Source organism: Ascaphus truei, chromosome 5, assembly GCF_040206685.1.
Source record: "Ascaphus truei isolate aAscTru1 chromosome 5, aAscTru1.hap1, whole genome shotgun sequence".
Taxonomy (NCBI): Eukaryota; Metazoa; Chordata; class Amphibia; order Anura; family Ascaphidae; genus Ascaphus; species Ascaphus truei.
Genome location: NC_134487.1, coordinates 55,294,156 through 55,321,598, shown reverse-complemented (window position 1 = coordinate 55,321,598; position 27,443 = coordinate 55,294,156). Strand labels below are relative to the sequence as shown.

At 38.8% G+C, this 27,443-nt stretch overlaps 1 protein-coding gene across 4 annotated transcripts in view; it reads left to right on the top strand.

Annotated features, from left to right (window-relative positions):
- The window catches only part of IL17REL (interleukin 17 receptor E like), a 141,918-nt gene that overhangs the window by 36,586 nt on the left and 77,889 nt on the right, over positions 1-27,443 (top strand). For all 4 annotated transcript variants that reach the window (XM_075599826.1, XM_075599827.1, XM_075599824.1 and 1 more), the window contains exons 4-9: positions 745-854; positions 2,184-2,298; positions 8,945-8,989; positions 10,144-10,283; positions 11,118-11,189; positions 25,650-25,704. In XM_075599826.1, coding sequence (XP_075455941.1) covers positions 745-854; positions 2,184-2,298; positions 8,945-8,989; positions 10,144-10,283; positions 11,118-11,189; positions 25,650-25,704 — 537 coding nt within the window. The remainder of the gene's footprint in view (positions 1-744; positions 855-2,183; positions 2,299-8,944; positions 8,990-10,143; positions 10,284-11,117; positions 11,190-25,649; positions 25,705-27,443) is intronic.

Below are 27,443 nucleotides of genomic sequence, written 5' to 3'. Positions count from 1 at the left end.
GGGATATGAGGATTCATATGTTTATAATCTAAAAATATAACTATATATTTTTTTTTAATACTGTCACGATCAAACCTTGGTTGTTTGTTTTTTAATTTGATTTTATTCATATATATATGTTTGTAACTTTAGTTAATATATATTATGTTTTAATAGACTAATAAAAGTATTTTAATTTATGTTAGGTTTGTTAAGTTTATATTATTAATAAAGTTTGTTTTGTTCCCTGACGCGCTGACGTCACCGGTATACCCGGCGTGAAGCGTGATACGCGTGGTGCGCTCTGGCAACAAGGCGCATTACGTGTGAAACGACTAAGCGACGGGTTGACGGGACAATTGGCGGGAAAAGGATACTATAATAGGTAAGAGAGATTTTCAGATCATTGTACACCTTGAGAAAGAGCGGAAGCTCGAAACATGTCGGTGGGGGCCTGAGGGCTCATTTTTTTCTTGTTACCATGTACTGACGAATAATAAACCTCTAACTTTTGGGACACACTCTCTAGCAAATTTATTTCGTTTAGCTGTGCTCCAACTCTCCTTTCCGGATACCCACCCCTGCTCTACAATCATTTGTATCTCCAAGCCAATGTCTAGTTTAAAAACTGTATAATGTTTGAGAGACAAACTTAGGGGTACAAGACTAATTTTGTCGTGGTAATTGATGTATGGTAATAGTACAGTATATAAAAAAATTGATGTTTGTTTAAAAATAATAATAATAATGATGATTTCCTTTTAGAAAATATTCGTGGGGTAGAAATCTGTTCTATGACATTGAGCACATCGCAGAATCAATGTACGAGTGTGACATTTTTCAGAAAAAAAGCAAAGAAGTCTGATGCACAAAGGGTACTGTAAACCATGTTTTTTTTGGCCATATTTTTCCTTTTTATAGCATCAACAGTGTACTCAGTGTTTAACAAAATAACAATACAGAAAACATAATGTAAACAAATGGGACATGTGCAGCATGTGAATGTCAGCATAAGCTAAGCGGAGGCCCTGCCTGGAAATGTTTAGTCTAGATCCGCTGGGATAGGGTCATTTCCACGTAATAAAGAAACCCCATCTTAGAGACATACCAACATGCTTTTTTTCTGTTCTCTATGTGCAGTAATTTATGTGAGCCTGTGCAAAGTCCCATCATGGAGATATTGAAAGAAAATAAAAAAATATCCCTTGACTTGGATTTTTTAAAAAAGGGACCTTTTTTCAGGAAGAAAGCAAACAATTGTTCCTTTTAAGCCACGTTCCTATGCTGATGACATACATACACTTATAATAAACAGTATTTAAGAAAGGCAAGCATATTATTTGCATTTTGGCTTAAGCATCACATCTAAACGTTAGTGCATGACCCCCAATAGTCTCTTGGATCACCTTTACATTTTATTTTTTAGTCACATTGAGTTATACATGGACCAATATATGCTCCACTTTTGCTCCTGTGAAGACGCATAGGACCATTTTTACTAAGCGGTGCTATGCCAGAAGACACCTTTCAGCTCCTGTAGGCATCTTACTGCCTATTGACTTGAATGTGTGTGAGTTTAACTAAAAAGTGTCATATTATCACTGACAAATCTGTTAGTGGAGCAAGCTAAGACCCAATGTTATTCAATATTAAAACAGTATAGCTCTGGGGTGTGTGAACTTTTTCCTCTGCACCCCTCTGCCTGCTCTCTCCTCGTGCTCATGCCACACCTCCCCCTTACCTTTTCTCCGGTGTTACTAACATCACAAAATCATTTGACACCTCGTTGCCATGGCAACGTGACGTCATGTGACCCGCGGCATAATTTGACGCCGCGATGCGTGACCAGAAGCCGCCGGAGCAAAGGTAAAAGACTATACAGAGGCCTCGCGCGCTCCCGTGGCATTTAATTTAAATGTTTTGGGGATGAGCGCTGCGCCCCCCAGAAAATGTTCCGCCCTCCAGTTTGTGCACCCCTTGTATAGCTGACCCCTCCAATTATTTATTTATTTATAAAATGTTTTACCAGGAAGTAATACATTGAGAGTTACCTCTCGTTTTCAAGTATGTCCTGGAGTCTACAACAATGTTTATTGCCCAGCAACTCAACACTTCCTTGCACAGGCAAGTGGCTAAGGAAACGAAAGAGAAACATTACTGAAAAGTATAGGGGGTTATAATGGTTTCTCGTCTTTGTTTAACAGGTTCAGGTCCGGTTCAACTGCTTTGAGGTCGGCGTTGCCCAACATGTATATGTGACCATGAAAACTATACCATATTTTTGTAATGTTGAGCTGGAACAGCATTACCATGTAGAAGGTAAGATTTTACACACAAAGTATGTAGTCTATTCCTTATTAAACTAAAGGTTAAACGTACAGTACGTACAGATACCACAGCAATTAAAGGGCCAGGTAATAAACCCTGAAAAGTGCTCTTTTGTGCATGTCCAACTTTTCATATTTTGTTGGTTTATACCTGTTTTAAATGTAAGCAAACTGTTAATTAAGCGCCTTACGTTTCATACGGGAAAGTAGATACATAGTATTAGCTCTGACCTAGAGCGCTATTTTTGTTGTTGAATGATGAAGCACTTCTTATATCCCATCTAAGCACTTTCCAAATCAATTACTGGCAAACGTAGAGCAAAGCAAGTAAAAATGACTTTGCTACTTTAAGGCGAATTATTTTTAACAACATAACAGCAAAATGTATTATTGTATCAAACCTGAAAGTGACTTGTAATCCATTGAGGTAATCAAAGATGACCCTGCCACATCGGGGGCTAAATAGCAATATAGGTGTCTAACAAAAAACACACCCCAATCCAGATTGTGTAAATGTAAGCCAAAGAAAATAAAGACACATGTTAAAAAGTGAAAGTTAAAATGAAACATAATGACCTTCTATTTGAAAGTCTAGAAGCAATAGGAACCCAAACGGCACCTCCTTAAAATGCAGAAATGGTAAATAAAATATAATTAAAATACATCACAATAGTGCAACAAATTGCTAACATTGTGGTACCAACGGACATTCCTTATGGATAAGAGTCAATTGGGATCACTATATAAACTGAACCTGCATTTTACATGCCCACAGTGTCTATAATGCATTGCAATGCATACAGTATGTATTTTATGGAATTAACTTCACAGCCCATATGATAGCACAGGATCATCCGTTCCTATTTTTCCTAATCAAACACATGGTTGTGATTAGGTATTACTGTCCAGTCAACTGGACTTGAAACATCTGGATATAGTTTTATTTTGTTAAATGACACAGTATTACACATAAGGAGAAATCAATGCACATAAAACATTGAATAATAATACGGAGCATTTCATCTGATTATCTCAATTATCTTTTAAAGAATGCGTTCCCTGTAATGTCATTTAAACCTTCAATTATTTTGTATTCTGACGTGCTGAGGATTTTTCTTACTTTTTTTTTTATACCTTTAATGCATCACGTCACATAGACAAAGTTACCACCAGCTCAGACCTCGTGTTAAAAATGACATTAAAAGAAGAGAAAAGCAACACGAAGAAGTCTTACCAAATATGCATCGAAGACACTTGTTTCTAAAGGGTTCAAAATAAATAAATGGCCGCGATTTGTTTAATGGGTTACAAACTGTTACAAGTTGTTTTACAGATGTCTGCAGACAATGTACATTGAGCCGAAAACTCATTCAAAGGTTTTTTTTTCTATTTATATTGGGGTCGCAATAATATTAAAATGCATGTGATAATAAAGCAATGGGGCATATCTATTAAGGAAATGTGGTGTCATTTTGGGACAAAGAATCTGCACTGGATATATCGAATAGCAAAAATCAATTGTTTTTATCATTTTTGATACATCGTGTGCAGTTTGTATTGCCCCAGAATTGCACCACATTTATTTACATAATCACCAATGGCCCAGATACATCAAGTAGTGGCAAGGAAAACTGGAGGTGTTACAGTATCTTACAATAAAACAATAACTTGCATGCTAGTTGACCAAAAATTTACTAACGCCTCCAGTTTTCCTTACAACACCTTGTTGTATCTGAGCCAAGGTATCAAAAACATTAAAGCAGCAATACAGGTTTTATTTTTTAGCATTTTTTATTCCAGAGATACTTACCTCCATAGGGAGTGCTGGTATCTCTTTTCAGTTTTAAATGTCCGGTAATGCTGGCCAAAATGAAGCCGCACTGGATGAAATCACAGCTTCCTATTGGCCCGCGTGACGCAGGGCATTTAAATGCCGCCATTATGTTAGGCACGCAGTTTCTCTGACTGCAGGGATACCGGCACACCTACGGAGGTAAGTATCTCTGGAAGCAGGGGGTCCCAGGAGCTGAAATTAACACTGTTCAGCTCTGAAGACCCCCTGCTTCAATCCTCTAATTAAAAAAGAAGTGAAACTTGTATTGCTGCTTTAACTCTAAACCCTTAATAATAGTAGCCATCTTTTGGAGGTTGATGAACTGGCCCCATAACTATATATTTTTTAAAGAGACAGCGTGATAACCATATTCTTTGTAAACTGTGTACAAAATGTACTGTAAATGTGTTGACATGTTCTAATTAAACTACGTATTTATGTATGATGGGATTCACCATTTTTTACAAACTACCGAAGTGCTACACTATAGTGACATATTTTAACCGTATGATTTGCATATGAAGAAGCCACAGGTCCGTTAAAATGTAAGGTTCCTTTATTTTTGTATGAAAATGGCTGAACAACACAGCTTTAAGCAGCTTTGAAGCAATGTGTTATGAATATGGATACGTTAAAATGAGATAATATAACCTTAAAAAATGAGCGACCTTCTGAGGACCAATCCCTATGTAACCTAATGTTATAGCCATGGCACAGGGATCACTAGATCACAGTAAACAGAAATCTCTCTCTAAATCTGTATATGTATAGTGTTAATCTTTCTTAAAATATTGAGTCCTGATATCTCTGTCATATGATTTTGACTGTGGTGCTTCACCTTCCTGCTAACAATTAATTATGAACAGTACGTAAAGTCCTTTAGACTCAAGTTTCAAACACGTGGTAGTAGCTATGGCAGTTTTTCTAAGAAACGATTAATCTGTTAGACAAAGTAGCCGGAAATGTAGTAAAGCAAAAAGAAAAGCAGACTGACGCTGTGGCTATTAAAGAGAGATTCGCATTGGAAGACGCATGGTTTCATTATACAGTACCAAGGTTGCTCTTTTGTGATGCAGGACAATGCTCTATTGATGATGTTTCTCATATCAATTCGGTATCTACAGTGAAATTACGTCATTTATCAGGAATGTGAACGTTTTTTGGCTACATTTGTAAGGTTCATTTATTTTTCTAAGAAATAACTTCTTGTGCAAGTTTGCTTTGAAAGCTGGAGCAGCTGAAATGTAACGAGGCGATGTTACCGTACGCAGTGGGTTGCAGGATGCTACCATAGACTTGGAAGAACTTGCAGGGCTACTTGACTTTGAAGTGCTCATTGCCACCGTTTATCAATTATAAAAGTGCGCACTGGAACAGAGGGTTGGTTTGTCAATGCAGAAATGATTGATTTACAGTATGCGAGTAGACTGAAGGAGCGGCTCAGTGAGTAAAGACTCTTACTCTAAATGACACTGAGTTTGAAGCAGGGGAGCCTGGTACAAATCCAAATCCCGGTGTCAGTATATTGTGACCTGGGGCAAGTATTGTATTGTATTGTATTGTATGTCTTTATTTATATAGCGCCATTAGTGTACATAGCGCTTCACAGTAGTAATACATGTGGTAATCAAATAAATAACAGATAATATAAATAACAGATCATGGGAATAAGTGCTTTAGACATAAAAGTAACATTTCGGAAGAGAAGTCCCTGCCCCGAGGAGCTTACAGTCTAATTGGTAGGTAGGGAGAACGTACAGAGACAGTAGGAGGGAGTTCTGGTAAGTGCGTCTGCAGGGGGCAAAGCATTATGTATCGTGTTTAGAATATCCACAGTGCTATTCATATGCTTCATTAAGCAAGTGTGTCTTAGGGTGGGTCTTAAAGGTGGATAGAGAGGGTGCTAGTCGGGTACTGAGGGGAAGGGCATTCCAGAGGTGTGGGGCAGTCAGTGAAAAAGGTTTAAGGCGGGAGAGGGCTTTAGATACAAAGGGGGTAGAAAGAAGACATCCTTGAGAAGAACGCAAGAGTCTGGATGGTGCATAGCGAGAAATTAGGGATGAGATGTAAGGAGGGGCAGAAGAATGTAAAGCTTTAAAAGTGAGGAGAAGAATGGAGTGTGAGATGCGGGATTTCATCGGAAGCCAGGAGAGGGATTTCATGAGGGGAGATGCTGAGACAGATCTAGGAAAGAGTAGAGTGATTCTGGCAGCAGCATTTAGGATAGATTGTAGGGGAGACAGGTGAGAGGCAGGAAGGCCGGACAGCAGGAGGTTACAGTAATCAAGACGGGAGAGAATGAGGGCCTGAGTCAGAGTTTTAGCAGTCGAACAACAGAGGAAAGGGCGTATCTTAGTTATATTGCGGAGGAAAAAGCGACAAGTTTTAGAAATGTTTTGAATGTGAGGGGCGAATGTGAGAGAGGAGTCGAATGTGACCCCTAGGCAGCGTGCTTGGGCTACTGGGTGAATGATTGTAGTTCCAACAGTAATGTGGAAGGAGGTAGTAGGGCCAGGTTTGGGAGGAAGTATGAGGAGCTCTGTTTTAGCCATGTTGAGTTTAAGGCGTCGGAGGGCCATCCAGGATGATATAGCAGAGAGACATTCAGAAACTTTGGTTTGTACAGCAGGTGTAAGGTCAGGTGTTGAAAAGTATATTTGTGTGTCGTCGGCATAGAGGTGATAATTAAACCCAAAAGATGTTATTAGGTCACCTAGAGAGAGTGTGTACAGAGAAAAGAGAAGAGGTCCCAGGACAGAGCCCTGGGGTACCCCCACAGAGAGATCAATAGAGGAGGAGGAGGTGTTAGCAGAAGAGACACTAAAAGTACGATGGGAGAGGTAGGATGAGATCCAGGATAGAGCTTTGTTCCGAATACCTAGAGTATGGAGAATGTGGAGGAGAAGAGGGTGGTCCACGGTGTCAAATGCTGCAGAGAGGTCGAGTAATATGAGCAGAGTGTAATGACCTCTGTCTTTGGCAGCATGGAGGTCGTCAGTTATTTTAGTGAGGGCTGTTTCGGTGGAGTGAGCAGTGCGGAAGCCAGATTGTAGAGGGTCTAGGAGAGAATAGGTGTTGAGAAAATGGAGCAAGCGAGAGAATACAAGACGTTCAAGTAGTTTAGAGGCAAAAGGCAGGAGGGAGACAGGTCGATAGTTAGAAAGACAGGTAGGGTCAAGCTTGCTGTTTTTGAGTAATGGTATGACTGTTGCATGTTTGAAGGAGGATGGAAAGGTTCCAGAGCAGAGGGAGGAGTTAAAAATGTGTGTAAGCGTAGGGATTATAGTAGGAGCTAGAGGTTTTAGGAGATGGGAGGGAATGGGGTCAAGAGGGCAAGTGGTAGAGGGAGAAGAGGAGATCAACAGCGACAAAAAGTCACTTTATCTCCCTGTGCCTCACGCACCAAAGACATAGATTGTAAACTCTATGGAGCAGGGACTTGTGCCTGTACAGAGCTACATACACTATCAGGGCTATACAAGAAAAAACATTATTATTATAACAGAAATGCTTTCCTTGTGTGTAAAAAGGGGTGGTATGGTATGGTATGCCCCAGGCTCGGAAACACATCTGTTGGAATTACGTAGAATGACTGATCTTTAAGAAATTCCTAAACGCATTCACATTAAGTTTCCTTCCACTCTATAAAGAAAAGCACATATGGCATCTCTCTAGAGTATGTGAGAATAGCTTCTATCTAAACCTGACAATAATTCTAATAGTAACGCAGCTCTAACCCCAAAAAACCCCAACGACCTCTAGGTTCTGATAGATAATGTAGAAAAATAGGGGAGCTCTAGCTACTTAAATATACATGCACTAGCACTTTAATTGAGTTTATATTTAAGTAGATAGCGCTCCCCTATTTTGCTACATTATCTCTCTAGAGTAGCAACAGCCAAGAAGCAGTGACATATTCATGTCCTTACTGGTACTCCAAACAGAAATGTTTCATTATCTTGTATTTGACTTGCACACCTCAGGAAAAAAATACTACAAAAATATTCACTAACCTTATATACTGTAAATATAGCCCTTATTCTATAAACTGTGATAGCATTGATTCAGCGATATTGCACAGAAACGTCCCTTTAACTTCAATGGGGCTTACCCAGCAATAGCGCCTTGCAGTTTATAGAATAAAGGTCTACGTCTTAGAACCCATATGCATTAAATGACAACCTTTATTTGTATGGATGAAAAAAACATTAAAATATCCCCAATACTAGAACCATTTCAGGACCATTGCATAACAGCAGGAGGTTGTGATTTTAATAAAATATTTCAATAAAGACTGACTACAGTATAGCAGTGATGTATCTTCTCTGTTACAGGTATCTATGTTTCTAGATCAGGGGTGGCCAACTCCAGTCCTCAAGGGCCACCAACAGGTCAGGTTTTAAGGATATCCCTGCTTCAGCACAGGTGGCTCAATCAGTGGCTCAACGACTTTTGATGTGCCGTGAGGGACGAAGTCGGCCACCCCTGTTCTAGATAATATATTTACATTGTATCTTCTGTCATCTATAGAGAATTAAAAGTGATGTGAAGTTACATTGTGCTTATGATGCCTATCTGTATTGCTTAATATTTTGGGTGTGCAGCGTGCCTTTAGGAGGGTGATTTACCATTGTAACTGTTGTAGCACCTTAACAATAACGTAATAGATCTTAAACACTGTACTTGGGCAAAGGTTTCAAAGGCTTGAGTTGCATGGAGCGTAGAAAAAGATCCACTTTGTAACATGAAAGATTGATATTGTCATGTTCTATTAAAGCTTATAATACTGTACGTTTTCTTTCAGACTGTCAAAATAGAGATGTTGGAAAGAACATATTTACTTGTATAGGTAAGTTATCCTTTTGCATCGGCACTTAGGACTCTATTCAATATGATCTGAGGCACACTGTAATCGGCTGAAAACATCCATTGAAGTCAGTGGGAGTTTGTGGCTGCTGACTGTGTGATAAGCCGCCTGGGCGTATGTGGAATAAGGGCCTTATTTATCCTTACAGCCCATACAATGGAAGTTGTCTTCTTAGTAAACATGGCCCTACATTTCTGTAAGTGAAAAACATTGGGGGAGGGGAATTTAATTAAAATCTGTTTCGGTGTAATGCACGCTGTCTATCGTTAACTCCCATTCATGTCAGTGGAAGATAATGTCCAATTGGATGTGTTAACCCACAACGGACCTTAATGAATCGCCCTGATTGTATTTGTTACTCCGAGGAATTTTTGAGGTCTTGCTAGAAATAGGGATTCCTAACCACACTTTAAAATGCCAGATTTTCAGTTTTAACATAGAAAAAAAAATAAAAAAATCTTTCACTTGCAACAGTACGTTTATGCAGTTTTAGATTTTAGATTTTTAATTCATGTTTGCATAAGTAAACAAATTAAGTAAATAAAAAATGACACCACCTCCATGGTGAAGCAGTTTCCCCCTTTTATTTGCAGTGAATTTCTGCCAGATCTGAAGTGACTGAAATGTACCCATATACAATCGGCACAATATATAAGAGATTATTTCTTGCAGATGTAGTAAGACTTACTGTCCCCAGCACCACGGGCGAGTTAGGAAAAGTCTGTGGCGCCGGAGACAGTGTCTGCTGCAATCGTGCTGCAGGAGGTCCATGCTTCTGGATTGGACCCCCCCGCCCGCGCTAATCTGTCCCGGGACCGTTGGGCGGGAACGGCGGCAGTGCACACAGTAAGTCTTGCTGCATCTGTACATTTGCTGCATCTGTGCAACCAAACATGTAGTGCATCAAAACACACACGTTTCTTTGAGATGAAGCACAGTATGAATCTCTGTTTTCTTTGTCAGGCATGGAAGAGTCACTCGTAATCTCTCATGCTTTTTATGGAAACGTTTAGGTTATATTTTGCCTGCTTGCAACGCTCCTATCGGCAATGCTCTGAATTGTGAATTAATAAATGTTTTTGGCTAAAGAAAATATAGTCAACTTCTTGTTTCTAAGTTTGCTTTAACTTTTTCAGCTGGGAAGTTAGACTACATGGTGGATGAAGGAAGGAAATCCATAACGGTACAGGTTTCAGATATTCTTGAAGAACATGACTACCATGTGCGTCTTTGTCTGAAACATTACAGCTGTCAAGACATTGGAGCGCATGCACTGGTTAGTAAATTGTTGTTTCAAGTACAGTACTTGCAGATGCCTAATTATTATAATATTTTTTTCTTGCATAGCCCTGAAATATATGCATCTCTGTGCATATAACCTTTAGACCTAAGAGTCTTTCTAGATAATCTATCTCAATGTCTTTTATAGCGCATACACAGAGAGAACCCTGCTCCTAAGTGTTTTTTCATAACTCCAAAGGTGGCGCAAAGAATCAATCGGGTGTTCAGAAAGGCAATTTCTACGAGCTTAGTCTTGAGCCGTTTTCTGGAAGGGGGATGGCCTTGGATGTTTCTAATGGATATGGGGATGGCATTCCATTCCCTGGGTCCCTGTACCAAAGGGGCACGACCAGCTTGTCTAATGTGTATGAATCTGGGGACTTTTGTAAATAAAAGGTTTTGGGATTGTAGATTCGAGGTGGGTCTGTAGAACTTACATTTTGTTTGAAGGTAGAGGGGTTCCTGTATCATGGAGCGCCCGGCGGTGTACCATAGTGAGGAGTTTAAATGTTGCTTTTGTGCTTCATGTTTATAGCTAATATTCTGAAATCAATTATGAGTTGTGTAGCACTTACTGTTATATATACTATAGTATATATATGTTATATATACTAATTAGGAGTAGCACAGAGTGAACAATCTGAAATACAACATCTAGAATGTAGTTCAACAATAATAGAGAACTCAGATTCATAAATGGACTGCAGATATTTGGAATAGATTAAGCAATGATTTGAAGTACTGATAAATTAGTTTACAGTTCTCACTTAATTCTGTTGTTGGCCTTTTTTCTTTTGTGAGTTTTATTCTGTAATTTTATGTCTTTCAGATAAAAATAGGAGATTCTACCAAATCTGTCACTTTGCCGTATTCGGAGCTTTTGCCCTGTTTGTGCATTGAGGTAATTTTCTATCTCAGAATTATTTTGGAATGTGCGAATGAGCGAATAAATTGAAATTACAGTGTTTTTTAAGAAAATTTTAAATAAAAAATCTCATCTTCAACTTAATAGAAGAATTTATGCAGCGCTATTCAGTGTGCTGTAAAGCTACTTCCTGTGCTGGAGAAGAGTTTAGTCCCATTCTTTTAAATGGTGCTGAACTCTTCTCCTGCACAGGGGAGCAACTTTAAAGCGGGGGCTTAAGTGAGCGCTGACATTTTTTCCCCCCAAGTCTTTCAAATATAGCAGCACAGTACATGTTCCCAACCACTCCCACAAATGGAAATCTTTAATAAGACACTCCTAAACTTCCACTGTGCTGGTCTCTCTTGGTTTATTGGTTCTTCATGTACTGTATCTCCATCCATTTATTGGCCTGTCTAGTTGTTGCTTAGATTGCTATCTAGTTTTTAATTTTTTTTAATTTTAAATCTGTGTTTAACTCATGGAATCTTTGTTAATCAGTATTGCCGACCTGAGGAAGAAAGAGAACTCTCGAAAGCGTGTCTTATAATATCTATTGTTAGTCCAAATAAAAAAGGTATCACCTAATACCGAAGTACTCATTTACTCTATCGCAACTTGGCTAACTCGCAGCTAGACTATGGCCGCGCTTATAGTGCCGGCGACAGCATCGTCGCGTCAAAACAAATGCATTTACGTCATTGCGTGTGCTTATAGTAGGAGCGGCGCGATGGCTTGGGCGCGATTGCTGGAAGTCACTTCAATTTGATTTTTCCAGCGACTGCAGTGTGATGTCAGCGTCGCCGTCGCGTCGCTGTGGCCGGCACTGTAAGTGCGGCCTAACACGGCTATTTCTACTTAATTAATTTATGTTCCTAATCTTCACATCAGATCCCGCAGTCACTGCTCAGGTCACAAGCTTTCATGATAATTTATTTATAAAATGTTTTACCAGGAAATTTTCAAGTACGGTATGTCCTGGGCACAGAGTTATGATGACAGATATATGGTTATAAATACATGGGTACATTAGGTGAACAGGGTTATACATTATATATGAAGACATTGCATTATATTAGGTGAACAGGGTTATTCATTATATACAGTATGAAGACATTGCATGCACAGTTAAAGATGAAATAGGTTATAGGCGCCTGTAACAGTTACAGAACACATTAAAATGTGAGACACCTTTAGTTTTGAAGGAACTTAGACTGGTGGTGGCTGTGAGAGTCTCCGGTAGAATGTTCCAGGTGTGGGGTGCACAGTAAGAGAAGGCGGAGCGGCCGGATACTTTGTTGAACCTTCGGACCGTGAAAAGTCAGTGATAAGGCAGCTTCCATCATGAATTAAGTACAAATAGCCTTGTTAGTCCAGTTGCGATAGTGCAGAGTAAATGAGTACTTCGGTATTAGTGATACCTTTTTTATTTGGACTAACAATAGATATTGTAAGTCACGCTTTCGAGAGTTCTCTCTCTTCCTCAGGCCAAGTAATACTGATTTACAAAGATTCCTTGAGTTAAACACAGATTTTTTTTTTTACTCATGGAATATTTCTAAATCAGTTACTTGGCCTGAAAAGGCAGAAAAGTTTTAGGTGCACTGAGTAACGTTTCACTGTGAAGGATCTCTGTTCTAAAATATAAATCTCGGGGAAAACAGTCACTTGTATAAACATTTGTCTAGATTGCAAGCTTAACCTGGTATTTAAAACTCTTATCCAGCTCAGGTGCATGATGTCGGCCAAAATACTCTGCTTAAGTACTTTTAATTATTGACTAAGAAAGAGATATGGGCAAAAGTTTGGACAAAAGAATACCGATCTTTCATCACATAGGGATCTATGTACTAAGCGTCACAAATGGCTTTTTTTGGCATCAAATTGGTGCAGGGAAAGCTCATTTTAAATTGTGCTTGTGTGCGTCTATGTACTAACCTGACATTTCTGTGCTATTATTGTCTTAATTACTCTTTTCATTTTTGGGATGCACAAAAATGGACTGCACTCGGCGTGGTATGTACGAAAAAAATAATGTTTCTGTGCACCAAATAAAAGGAAAACGTGCATCAAAATCATCCGCCAAGCTAAACTTACCATAACCCTAAAAAAAAGACTGTTAATAGTGTTTAGCGCAGAATGAAGTTGCCCAAAATGTATTTGATGGAGCAGGGATGTTTTGTTATAAAGATTAGCAAGATTTATTATTCTCACAGTATGATTTTTATAAATAATATTACACTAATAATTTATATTTACTAACACTAATTATTAATATAAAATACACATAATTCTGTTTTAATTTAAATTACATCAATCAGGTATTCAACATCATTTTTTGTTCTTTTCAAGTAACAAATTAGTGTAAGCGCTATATAGTGTATATAAAGTCTTCATACATATGACACACTTTTTTTTTAAAGGGTTGTACTATTTTTTTAGTACTAATTGGACACAGAAATATTATATGAATAAAGAGGCTCCATAGTCTACCGATTATCAGATAGTTTGCCTACATGAAGATAAACCTTATTTTCTGTATTTCACTTCTTTACATCCCACACGTGTAGCTGTTTTTGTGCCCAGCTTTTATTTATTTATATATTTATTTATAAAATGTTTTACAGGAAATAATACGCAGAGTTACCTCTCATTTTGAAGTATGTCCTGGTGATGTGAGATGATAATATATGGTTGCATTTAATGAACAGTGGCGGTAATACATTCCATTTGCAGACATTTCATGGACACTTAGAGATAATGTAGGATTATGGGCTCATGTAACAGTTACAGACATGGTTACTATTGTGTTAGAAGAGGTAGGGCAGACCTGCAATGTGTTGTGTTAGAAGTCTTTACCCAACCCAGTAAACGAGCAGCAAACGTCTGTCACCCTTTAGCTAGCCGCCTCTGGGGTGATACAGGTGTAGACTGAGGAGGTCCTGGATGAATTCAGCTGGGCTTTGAAATTCCTTTATTCAGGGTTATAAACACTGCAGGGGGTGGGGCTGACGAAACACATTGCAGCAAGAAATGGCAGATGTTAACCCTTGACATACTGGTTCTGTGCAGAGGTCAGGAGTTCTGGGGGAACCCTTTCAGACGTCACCTTCGGGGTGACAAGGATGTAGGCTGAAGGGGTTCTGAATGAATTTGTGAAGGGGTTCTGAATGAATTTATTACGTTTTCAATATAATTCTAGGGTAATTTATATTATTTGTCATAAACCACAATAGCCAGTTTTTAAGATTTGCTGCTACATCAGAAGGCCTATTTAAATTCTAGCTACACAGTAAAATGACAGAAATGTTCTTGTATTTATGGGTCACGTCTGATTAATTTATTAGCTTCAGAAAAATGTGCGACATTAACAGCAGACACTATAAAGCTATAAATGCATCCTCAACAACTGAAGTGGGAAATATGTTTTGTCAAACCATTGCCATTACACCATTTTCTTTTTTCATTATTAGCCACAATACTGAAAATGTTTAATACAGACAGTGTATACATACATTTGTAAATTGCCTAGGTTGTTCATTTGTTCACTTGCTTTATATACGGTAGTGCTTGGTGTCTACGGTAACAATGTTTTAAGACAATTAGCGCTTCATCTGTGCAGAATTTTTACACCCCCTGATAAGTTACTGTATGATTTTTGTTCCAACTTGTCTAGAATGTGGTTCAGCATTATTACATGAAACATATACCAATGCTTTAATACAGTAAATCTATTGAATTTTTCATTTTATAAGAAATGCAAAATAACCACTCTAAATCACTCCAGCATTCTTACTTTTTTTATTATGCTTCTCTAATTTGTGCTTCATAAAAATAATGCCATATATTTGCTCTTTGTAGGGTTGCCAGACATCCCGTATAAACGGGGTTCTCCCTTATTTCATTGACTTGTCCCCGTTGTCCCAGAAAGGGACACATAGTTACATAGTTACATAGTAGATGAGATTGAAAAAAGACGTACAGTAGGTCCATCAAGTTCAACCTATGCTAAATTTAGACAACAGATACTTTATCCTATATCTATACTTACTTATTGATCCAGAGGAAGACAAACAAAAAACCCCATTAAGGGGAAAAATAAATTCCTTCCTGACTCCAAGAATTGGGAATCGGATTAATCCCTGGATCAACATTCTTCCCATACTGCACCGACACACTTTATTCGAGCAAATACCCAGTATGTACCTGGCAGATACCTGGAATGCGCCGCTCCTCACCTCTGACAAGCCCCGTTGCGTTTGCCTTCCCAGCCTGGGTTCATGCCTGGCTGACGGGCGGCTGATCTGTTAAATGATAATGATTAGGATTTAATAGGCTGCAATGCTTCGCGTGTCTACCAGATGGCATAAATTCATGAATTGTAATGCAGTATATATATATATACTGTGCAGTATTGCAGCCAGCGGGAATAAAATGCTTCAATCCCTGCCTGGAAAATAACCCAATGCACTCGGGCAGAAAACAGTCACAAACCTCAATACACCCGGGTATACCCGAATTCGTGGGACTAGCCGAGCTCGAATAAAGTGTGTCGCCAGTGTATATACTTATTTGGTATATCCCTGTATACCATTCCCATCTAAAAAGATGTCCAACCTTTTTTTGAACAAATCTATTGTATCTGCCATCACAGTCTCCATGGGTAATGAATTCCACATTTTAACTGCCCTTACTGTAAAGAACCCTTTCCTTTGTTGCTGGTGAAATTTCCTTTCCTCCAACCTTAAGGGATGGCCCCGAGTCCTTTGTACTGCCCGTGGGATGAATAGTTCTTTTGAAAGCTCCTTGTATTGTCCCTGAATATATTTGTATATAGTTATCATATCCCCTCTTAGACGCCTCTTTTCTAATGTAAATAAATCTAATTTAGCTAGCCTCTCCTCATAAGTTAGAATGTCCATCCCCTTTATTAATTTGGTGGCTCTTCTCTGCACTCTCTCTAGTTCCATAATGTCTTTTCTTAGGATTGGCGCCCAAAATTGTACTCCATATTCAAGGTGTGGTCTTACTAATGCTTTGTAAAGGGGCATAATTATGTTTACTTCCCTTCCATCCATTGCCCGTTTGATGCAAGATAAGATCTTGTTTGCCTTTGCAGCTACTGCATGACATTGGGCACTATTGCTAAGCCTGCTGTCTACAAGCACTCCTAAATCCTTCTCCATCAAGGATTCCCCCAATATATCTCCATTTAATTTGTAAGTCGCCTTTTTATTCTTGCATCCCAAATGCATAACCTTACATTTATCTGTATTTAACCTCATCTGCCATTTACCTGCCCACGTTTCCAGTCTCTCCAAGTCCTTCTGAAGAGAAATTACATCCTGCTCTGATTCTATTACCTTACACAATTTAGTATCATCAGCAGGGATGGAGACTTTGCTCTCAATCCCAACCTCAAGGCCATTAATAAACAAGTTAAAAAGAAGGGGTCCCAGTACCTATCCCTGAGGTACTCCACTCACGACTTTAGCCCAACCTGAAAAAGTTCCATTTATGACAACCCTCTGTTGTCTGTCCTTTAACCAGTTTTCAATCCAGGTGCATATATTATTACTGAGTCCAATTTTCTTTATTTTGTACACCAACCTCTTGTGTGAAACCGTATCAAAAGCCTTTGCAAAATCTAAGTAGACCACATCAACTGCATTACCCTGGTCTAAATTCCTACTTACCTCCTCAAATAAACAAATAAGGTTAGTTTGGCAAGATCTATCCTTCATAAATCCATGCTGACTATTACTAATAATTTTGTTTTCCATTAGATATTCCTGAATATTATCCCGTATTAAACCTTCAAGTAGTTTCCCTACTATTGAAGTCAGGCTTACAGGTCTGTAATTTCCCGGTTGTGATCTAGCTCCCTTTTAAATATAGGCACCACATCTGCTTCACGCCAATCTTGATCACATAATTGTCCCTTATTTTAGTGCCTTGACGTGATATGCCTGAACTTAAATTACTGCCATGAAATCTTGAATAAAAACATAGATTTCTACTTTAGTTTAATAGTTACCTTTTTCGATAGATGTCACCTTACAATATTATTAACACTCAAAGAGCAGTCACACAAAGTGGCCCTGTATGCGGATGATGTGATCCTGACATTATCCCAGCCTCTTACCTCTCTACCCAATGTGTTCTCAATTCGAGGAAGATTTAATCAAATTTCGGGTTTCAAAATTAACCATGCCAAATCAGAAGCTCTCAATCTAAATCTACCCAAAACAACAGAAAAACTAATTGGATTCAATTTTAATTTTAAATGGCAAATATTTAGGGGTTAATCTCACCAAAGACTATAAAACCTTATATAAGGCAAATTACCCACAGTTGTTTAAAACTTTAAAGGAGGACCTACGGCGATGGGCAGAATATGGCATCTTGTGGATAGGCAGGATTCAAAGCGTTAAAATGAATCTTCTTCCACGGGTGCTGTATCTTTTTCAGACCCTCCCGATTCCCCTGCCAAGAGATGAGATCCTCTCTTTACAGTCAGCAATAACAAAATTTATTTGGAACAAAAAAAGCCCCAGAATTAAGAAAGATATCTTGAGGAGGCCGACCTCGAGAGGAGGGCTGGGGGTGCCGTGCTTGCTTGCCTATTACGAAGCAGCTCAGTTAACGCAGATTCTGCAGTGGCACACAGACCCGACCCTTAGGAGATGGGTGGCACTGGAGAAGGAGTGCTGCGCTCCGGTGGACTTGAAAAACCTGATATGACTACCCAAGAATAGGCATATACGGATGCAAACACCACTGCAGGCCATGAGAAATTCCCTGAAAATTTGGGAGGCCACTAAATTTAGATGTTCTCTCACAACACAGCAGTCATCGATGACCCCTATTTGGGGTAACCCAGATTTCGCTCCAGGCCTAGATAGTGCTCATTTTGCAAATTGGATCCAGGCAGGCTATCTCCGATTATATGATCTGGAGGGCAGGGATGTAATTAAATCCTTTGCTCATGTAAAAGAGGAAAAAAACATTCCGAATTCCGAATTGTTTAGATATTTACAGATCCAGGCTTTCTATAATAAGACCCCTATTCGGCCGCGGAGAACAAATTTTGAGCAGATGTGTGCCAGACAAGCGGACACAAGGGGACTAACCTCTCGAATGTACAGGGAAGTGGTCTGTCCGGAGACGACTGACGCGCCCAGACTTAACTACATGAGGCAGTGGGAGACAGACTTAGGAGATACCTTAGAGGACGACGAATGGGACAGGATCCTACAGGCAGCAGCGAAGAGCTCTATCTGTACCACGCTAAAGGAGAAGCCTATAAAGTCCTGATGCGTTGGTACTATACCCCAACAAAACTCTCTAAATTTGTCAAAGGCTATTCTCCGCTCTGCCCCAAGCAGTGTGGAGAAAGAGCAGACCTGCACCACATGCTGTGGTCATGCACTAAGGTGGCCCCGATTTGGGGAGAGGTGCAGGAATGGCTGCAGCGGCTAATTGGGATCGAGGTCCCCCTGGATCCGTGGCTGTTCTTGTTGGGTCGGCGGGTTCAGGGGTTCCCGAACGCAACGCACAAACTAATCGCACACTTTGCCACGGCCACCAGATGCGAGATTGCAGCACTGTGGAAGCAACCGGAGATTCCAATTATACCCAAAATCAGAAACAGAATTTGGTTCGTATGCCGGATGGAACAGTTGACAAGTCTGGTCAATGACACCGGCACAAATTTCCTAAAAGTTTGGTCACCTTGGTTGACACAGACAGACATCCCGGGGATAGATGATACCAACATACTGCAATGATATCAAGAAAAGGCGCTCTCCGATAACGAAATGGATCCTAGACGTTAGACTTTAGGATAACTGACTTAAAAGTGCAGATTTAACTGAATCATAACTCAACCTAGAGCAGGTGAGATAGGCAAGAGTCACTCCTACAGCTGGGGTTCCTGATCCAACCACGGACGATCAAGCAGAAGTAGAACAACTAACGCCCGAGTCGCCCCCCACCCCCTACCCCTCCACCCCCCCTCTTCCTACCCCCGGTTCCTGTGTTCGTCCTGTATGTTATGTCACGTAATATATGTTGATTGGAGGAGGAAAACAGAAATAAGGTGATTCATTGTAAGCCAATGGACTGTGTTAACATGTCTGTATTGTTTCACCCAATAAAATGAAAGTTAAAAAAATAAAAAATAAATAATAAACTTAGGACACTGCCTGGTCATCTCATAATACCCTGACACCCACCCCTATAGGCGTTACTTTTTCTCCCACCGCTACTTGTAAGTCCAGCGCATGTCTTTCCCCGCCCGGCCAAGCGCAGAGATGATAAAAACTAAAGAATATAGCAGTCAACCGACAGATATAATTCAGCTTGAAGTATTTGCAAATCATTCATCACTCATTGTGACGTCACACTTTCATAGTGGATTCCGGCGTCCCGTATTTTAAAATCTTAAATATAGCAACCTGTGGAATTTGTCATTGTGCCTCATACAGTTAGTCTTTTTGGTATACATTTGAAAAGCTATTAAATACATACAGTATTAGTAATGTAGATGTTAGTTAATGCTTTCACTTCAGTATAACCCCAATATAGTTTCGTAGTTACAGTACATACAGTATGTGTTGCTAAGAAGTGCTGGAACTTTAAAAAGGCAGAAATATCATGATTTGAGCATAAGCACTAAATAAAGGGGTCACTTTAATGAGTATACGAATTAATTTGTGAGAAGGGTGTGGAAATGAATTATTGCACCATCCCTTTTGTCACACATTCATAGTATTTACATTAATTTGAGAGCTTTTTGACACACACATACATAGCAAAAACAAAATGGTAAAATCCTGGTTTGAGCTTATCAAATGTAGGTTATGCACATCTTCCTCTGTAGATCTTTCTCTGTCTGTTTGACTTTCACAAAAACAATCTAGTCCTATTTTGTGATCATAATCACTTCCTGTTTTTACATTGTGGTTCCTACCTTTCTTTAACTGTTCTGTTTCATGCATAGAAAGGTGTAGTCTTACAATGTCCACAAATACGTATACTGTATGTGTAATTTACAAATAGACAAGAAAGTATGGTGCGGCACTGTCTTGAAAAAACAGGTTTATGGGAGCTATACATCTATGAGCATTCAGATGTAACCAATATTATTTCAACCGCTGGCAGAGGGACATAAACAGGGACATAAACAGGGTAAAAGGAGACCAAAAGCGCACCAGCACAAACGGAGCAGGAAGGACCCAAAACAGAAAATAATTAAAAGGGCACTTTAATGTGAGAAAAGACCCATCCAACGCGTTTCGAACATTACAGCATTCTTTTTCAAGGATAAAACACAATGTAATAACATCCATTATATACCCTCTTACCTGTGGGCCGTTTCGCGCCCAAAAAACGGAACCTGATGACGTCATGACGCTACGCGCGTCATTGCGCATGCGCAGAGCGACTCAGTGCCGATCTAAGGGCAAAAGGAAGTCCCACAGGCAGTGTGGTCATCTTGGATAAGGGCAAGTCATAGGAAATCACTGCCCCACTAATACAATACATCCCTACAACACATACATACAGTGCTACTCACTGGGCATGCGCATTACGACGAGATAAACATCAACAAAGCTAAAATACAAATGCTAAAGAATACAAAAAATAGAAAAGGGAAAAGGCATTCTATAATAAGAAAAATTGAAAAAAACATATTCATTAACAACTTATACTGGCACATAAGGGAAGAATATAGAAAACATATAAACATAGTTTGAAAAATAATATAAAACAACCAAATAACTTAAAAAATATATATGTAAAACATAAATACTGCATAACACAGATTGTAAATCTAAATCCTAGGAACCAGGGAAATACAACAAATATCATATATAAAGCACATTGTATAGGGTATTATCAACACAATACATCAAAGAACCAAGTTTATAATAAACTTATAAAACTTTATAAGATTCAAAGGGCTAATTTGATCAATCCTTATTCGCTGAACGTGATTGACCTAAAGTACAATCGATTGTTTACAAATTGTCAAACATTACAAGAAATGGGTTAACTGCCAGTCAATATTCAGACCCATAGGGAAGCGTGTTTGGAGAGTAAAAATCCAATACGCCTCCCTACGGTTCAGAAGGTTGACATGATCACCTCCTCTAGATTTACAATTAACTGATTCAATTCCCAGGAAGGAAAAATTGCTTGTTCCTCCCTGACCACATTCCGTGAAATGTTTGGAAACAGGATGATTGGTGTCTTTCAATCTTATGAGCCTCAAGTGCTCTAACATCCTGACCTTAAGGGCACTAGTCGTTCTCCCCACATACCTCTTGCCACAACCACATGTTATGAGATAAACAACAAATTGACTTTTACAATTTATAAAACTGTTGATCTTATATTCCTTATTCTTTAATTTATTCACATCATGTGGCCGTGGCAAGGCATACTGTAGAAAACTTTTTGCCGGCTTCATGTGTTTACATACACTACAAGAGCCACATTTAAAGGAACCCCTGGTGATAAAAGGTCTTGTAGACCCAGAAGTATTAAGTTCACTTGGTGCGACATAAGATCCAATTGTTCTCGCTCTACGGTATACAAAAGTAGGACCAGGTTCAACATATTTTTTAAGGACAGGGTCCATGGATAGGACATTCCAATGTTTTGAGATTATGGAGTTAATCTTTCCACTTTGTTTATTAAACTGTGAAACAAAAAGAGGACATTTATTTTTTGACTTTACCAATCCATATGTACCCTGTTTATTGACAATTGTCTCATTAGTATTGACAAGGCGAGAATCCCCAATTGAATTTGCGGGCAACAATGATGCTCTCTCTGTTTGTACTGCATTATTGAAAGCAATTGCTATATGGGATTTAGTGTATCCCCTTTCCAAAAACCTCTTAGTGAGTTCCTCAGACTGAGAAAGGAAACCACTGAATGTGGAACAGTTCCTTCTCAGTCTGAGGAACTGTCCCTTGGGTATGGCTTTTATGATATGAGATGGATGGCAGCTGTCCGCCCTAAGAAATGTATTTCTGGCGTTTAACTTCCTATATACATCCGTTTGGATAAATTGTAGATCCAGAAATTCAATGTGATGAAAATGAAAATTTAGTGTAAATTTTAAGTTGTAAATATTGTCATTAAGATAAGATACAAAAGCGTGAAGCGTGAAGTGTAGTGACATCCCCTTTCCAAATAATAATTAAATCATCCACAAACCTTTTATAAAAAACAATATTGTGACGAAAAGAATTAGTGCTTGAATATATAAAGAGTGCTTCCCACCACCCCATAAATAAGTTTGCAAAAGAAGGAGCAAAACTTGTGCCCATAGCAGTGCCAATTAATTGCAAATAAAACTTATTATTAAATGTGAAGAAATTGTGCGTGAGTAAAAAATGAATAGCGTCCAAAATAAAAGCCGACTGAAAAATTGAAATTTCTGGTATCTCAATAAATTGGCGGACAGCTGCCATCCCATGATCATGTTGTATAACTGAATACAGAGAGGTAACATCAAGTGATACCCACAAGTAATGATTGCCCCAATTAACATTTTTGATCTGATCAAGAAGATCACCAGAGTCCTGTATAAATGAGGGCAACTTCCTAACAAATGGCTGAAGAAAACCATTCACATATCTTGACAGACCATCTCCCAAAGATCCAATGCTAGAGACAATTGGACGACCTGGAGGGTCGACCAATGTCTGGTGGATCTTTGGGAGATGGTGGAAGATAGGAATAATGGGATGTGATGGTATAATGTATTTAACCTCTTCCTTGGATAAAACTTCCATAATAACACCTGAGTCAACCAGTTCTGTAAGGACATCCAAGAAGTGAGGAGTGGGATCGGCGGGTAGTACACGATAGGACCGGCCATCATCCAGTTGGCGTAAAGCCTCCCTGATGTAACCGTCTCTATACTCTGCACCACCACCGCACCCCCCTTATCCGCACTCTTAATGACCAAAGCATGATTATTTTTCAAAGATTTTAAAGCTAAACGTTCACTTTGATTCAAATTGTCATGATCTATACGTGAAAGGGAAAATCCCTGAGCCAGAAGATCATGGGATCATGGGATGGCAGCTGTCCGCCAATTTATTGAGATACCAGAAATTTCAATTTTTCAGTCGGCTTTTATTTTGGACGCTATTCATTTTTTACTCACGCACAATTTCTTCACATTTAATAATAAGTTTTATTTGCAATTAATTGGCACTGCTATGGGCACAAGTTTTGCTTTGGATTTTTACTCTCCAAACACGCTTCCCTATGGGTCTGAATATTGACTGGCAGTTAACCCATTTCTTGTAATGTTTGACAATTTGTAAACAATCGATTGTACTTTAGGTCAATCACGTTCAGCGAATAAGGATTGATCAAATTAGCCCTTTGAATCTTATAAAGTTTTATAAGTTTATTATAAACTTGGTTCTTTCATGTATTGTGTTGATAATACCCTATACAATGTGCTTTATATATGATATTTGTTGTATTTCCCTGGTTCCTAGGATTTAGATTTACAATCTGTGTTATGCAGTATTTATGTTTTACATATATATTTTTTAAGTTATTCGGTTGTTTTATATTATTTTTCAAACTATGTTTATATGTTTTCTATATTCTTCCCTTATGTGTCAGTATAAGTTGTTAATGAATATGTTTTTTTCAATTTTTCTTATTATAGAATGCCTTTTCCCTTTTCTATTTTTTGTATTCTTTAGCATTTGTATTTTAGCTTTGTTGATGTTTATCTCGTCGTAATGCGCATGCCCAGTGAGTAGCACTGTATGTATGTGTTGTAGGGATGTATTGTATTAGTGGGGCAGTGATTTCCTATGACTTGCCCTTATCCAAGATGGCCACACTGCCTGTGGGACTTCCTTTTGCCCTTAGATCGGCACTGAGTCGCTCTGCGCATGCGCGATGACGCGCGTAGCGTCATGACGTCACCAGGTTCCGTTTTTTGGCGCGAAACGGCCCACAGGTAAGAGGGTATATAATGGATGTTATTACATTGTGTTTTATCCTTGAAAAAGAATGCTGTGACGTTCGAAACGCGTTGGATGGGTCTTTTGTCACATTAAAGTGCCCTTTTAATTATTTTCTGTTTTGGGTCCTTCCTGCTCCGTTTGTGCTGGTGCGCTTTTGGTCTCCTTTTTCCTGTATTGCATATTTGTAGCTACACAGCCTGCCTACCTACCACCAGGATGTGAGTACTGCTTATTTTCAGGGGAACCTGCCGATGAGACTGAGGGTGAGTGGGCTTGTACCATCTACCACCTGTCTTTAGGAGGATAGTACCCATACTATTACACATTAAGTACTATGTTATTTATTAGTACCCTGGTTTAGTGGTTTGGCTTATTTTTGTTCAGTACACCTGCATTTGAGCGCTTCAGCTACTTTGTACATAAACAGGGTACCATTGGGAGAAGTGGCCATTATTTTGAAAGAGCCACATGTGAGGAGGGGCAGGGCTGTCACTCTATTTCACCCGCTGGAGAGCGCCACCGGGTACCATAATGTTGACTAGATCTGTATAGTAAAAATACAAAAAAAAGTCTGGAGTATACTGACACGTTCGATGCCATAACCATATAATATATACAAAAAAGTGTTTTGAGTAGAACTCTTAAAAATAGACCAAAAAGTATAATACATATATATTTCCACATTTGATTTGTAATAAGGGTATACATTGAAAAGGCGATTTGGTATATGATCAGTATGTTAAAAGCAATCACATTCTATGAATGTGCTAGGCCTCCCTACTCCACACTCCACACTAGGAGATTCTCAGGCACCTATTGTTCATATTTGTTGTATTTTTTTGCATTTAAAAAACATCATTTTTTTGATTTTTTTTTTTTTACATTTTCATTTTTGTGTGCTTTTTTTTAATGACTTGACACTAGTTTAGTATATCTTGTTGTGTATGTATGTATGTATGTATGTGTGTATATATTTATTTATTTATTTTAAGAGTCCTACTCTAAATAGTCTTTTTCTTCATGGGTATGGTTTTGCGCTTACCTTTATATTCCATCTCTATAATGTTTAACATTATTTTCATAACTTAAGATATATTTCTTAGCTATTCAAATTTGGGGCAGAAAGCATAACTGTGGCAAAATATCACTTGCAGAATTCTGAAGCAATGTCAAAATTACTATGATTTGTGCTGGTTAACAAAGCCGTTATGAGCATAAGGAATGCTATTACTCATTGGGAATAATTTTAATGTCTACGCTGAACTCATTAGATTCTTCAAATCTGTACAAGTACAGTCACTGTAATCACTGAGTTATCAGAAATTCTGTTTAAGAATGATGACCTGTTGTGAAATAAATATTGCAATAAATGTTGATTTATATGCATTATGATACATTAGAAAACATAATATTAATTCATTTTTTGGGGTTTTTGTTGTAGGGCTGGTCAGCAATTCCAGATTCAAGGAGGGTCCGTCTTTGCCCCTTTAAAAACGGCAAGTACAGGATATCTATAATTATATTTAATACAAACTTAACCTGTTATCTTTTACCTCTTTCTCTGCCAGTGATGTATACTGTACCAACTATTTGTCTGTTTTGTAGGCCGCTAAGCAATGAAGGCTTCATGATGTATTGCTATTAGGGCTGTGATAAATAAGTGTTGTTTCTGGTAAACCAGAAAACCTGCAATTTGATTTGATTTCCTATTTATCCAACAGTCTGGATGAAGTCCTGTATACTGAACTGGCTATTTAACTTACTTTAATTGCTTCATTTTGCTTAAAAGTGAAAAGGTGCAGTGAAAACTTACCACTAACAACTCCTAACAATGTATGATTGTCTATATCAAACATTTTTTGAATAGTTCATATCAAGTTGAAAATCTTAAACATCTTTACATTTGACTTGACCTTATTCCTATTATCTTCTCTATTTTCCATTTGAAATATAGTTGCGTTATTAGGTATTCTTTTCGTTCTTGATCTGATGTCACCCTGTTTAGTTAAAGGTTGTATCTTGGTTGGGAGGAGTATGGTGGGATATTAGAACACATATAATCAAGGCTGGCTTATCTGTTTACAGTCAGAGACATTTCATAGGCATAAAAATGTGCAGCATATAAAGACTATGTGGCCCAACAAATCTGCCAAACTTTTACCTACTTGTATGTTAAAACCTTAGAAGACGTGTGTTCTGTTACTCTTTTTTCACAAATTAACTTTAGAATATTTATATACTGTTTACCGCTGCTTGTTCCATGCAACCACTACTTTTAGAGTGAAAAAGGATTCCTTAATGTAACTGTGTCTACCACTCTTCAGTCTACAGTAACTCCACGAACTACAGTATTGTGCTAGCAAATTTCCTTCTACCATTGAGGTAATCACTGAAATTATTTAAATGTCCTGTACAGTCCCTTGATGACGTAGTTGCCCAAATATAGTCCTGTGGTATCCCCTCATGATGTAGATATCCATATTCAGGCATCAACATCATCAACGGGCAGGACAGACCAGAGACTGCTTCTCACTGCCTCACTTACCTTCACAGCTGCTCAGTGAGATACAGAGAGAGACTGCTTCTCACTGCCTCACTTACCTTCACAGCTGCTCAGTGAGATACAGAGAGAGACTGCTTCTCACTGCCTCACTTACCTTCACAGCTGCTCAGTGAGATACAGAGAGAGACTGCTTCTCACTGCCTCACTTACCTTTAGAGCTGTTCGGGGAGACACAGACTGCTTCTTTCTGGGACTCCTCTACGCAGTTCTTCCGGACTGTCTGACCCGAGAGGATTAACCCTGCGAGGGTCCCATTCAGAAGCATGGACGCCCGCAGCGTTAATTCTCCCAGGCTGCAAAAATGTACTTTTTTGGTGCTGTGGATGCCCTGCAGATTTCAGCATGTTGGTCCGCGGCACCAAAAACAGTAAGTCCTACTGCATCTGTATGTACGTACATTATGTTTAAGAAGATTGAAACAAGATTACATTGTTTGTGCTATAGAACAGTAAGTGTGGTAACTATAGCATGTTTGTTTTGGGGACTATTATTTCAGTTTAGTGGTTAATGGCCTTAATGGGTTAACTGTGTGGGCTCACTCAGGATATTCCCCTCCCCATCATAATGTAGAATGACTGTGCAGAAGGGATTGCCACTCCCTTGTATGTTTTTTGACTCTTGATGTCACTATAGGCAGTGTAGGGGGAGTATAGAGGGTATATATATATATAG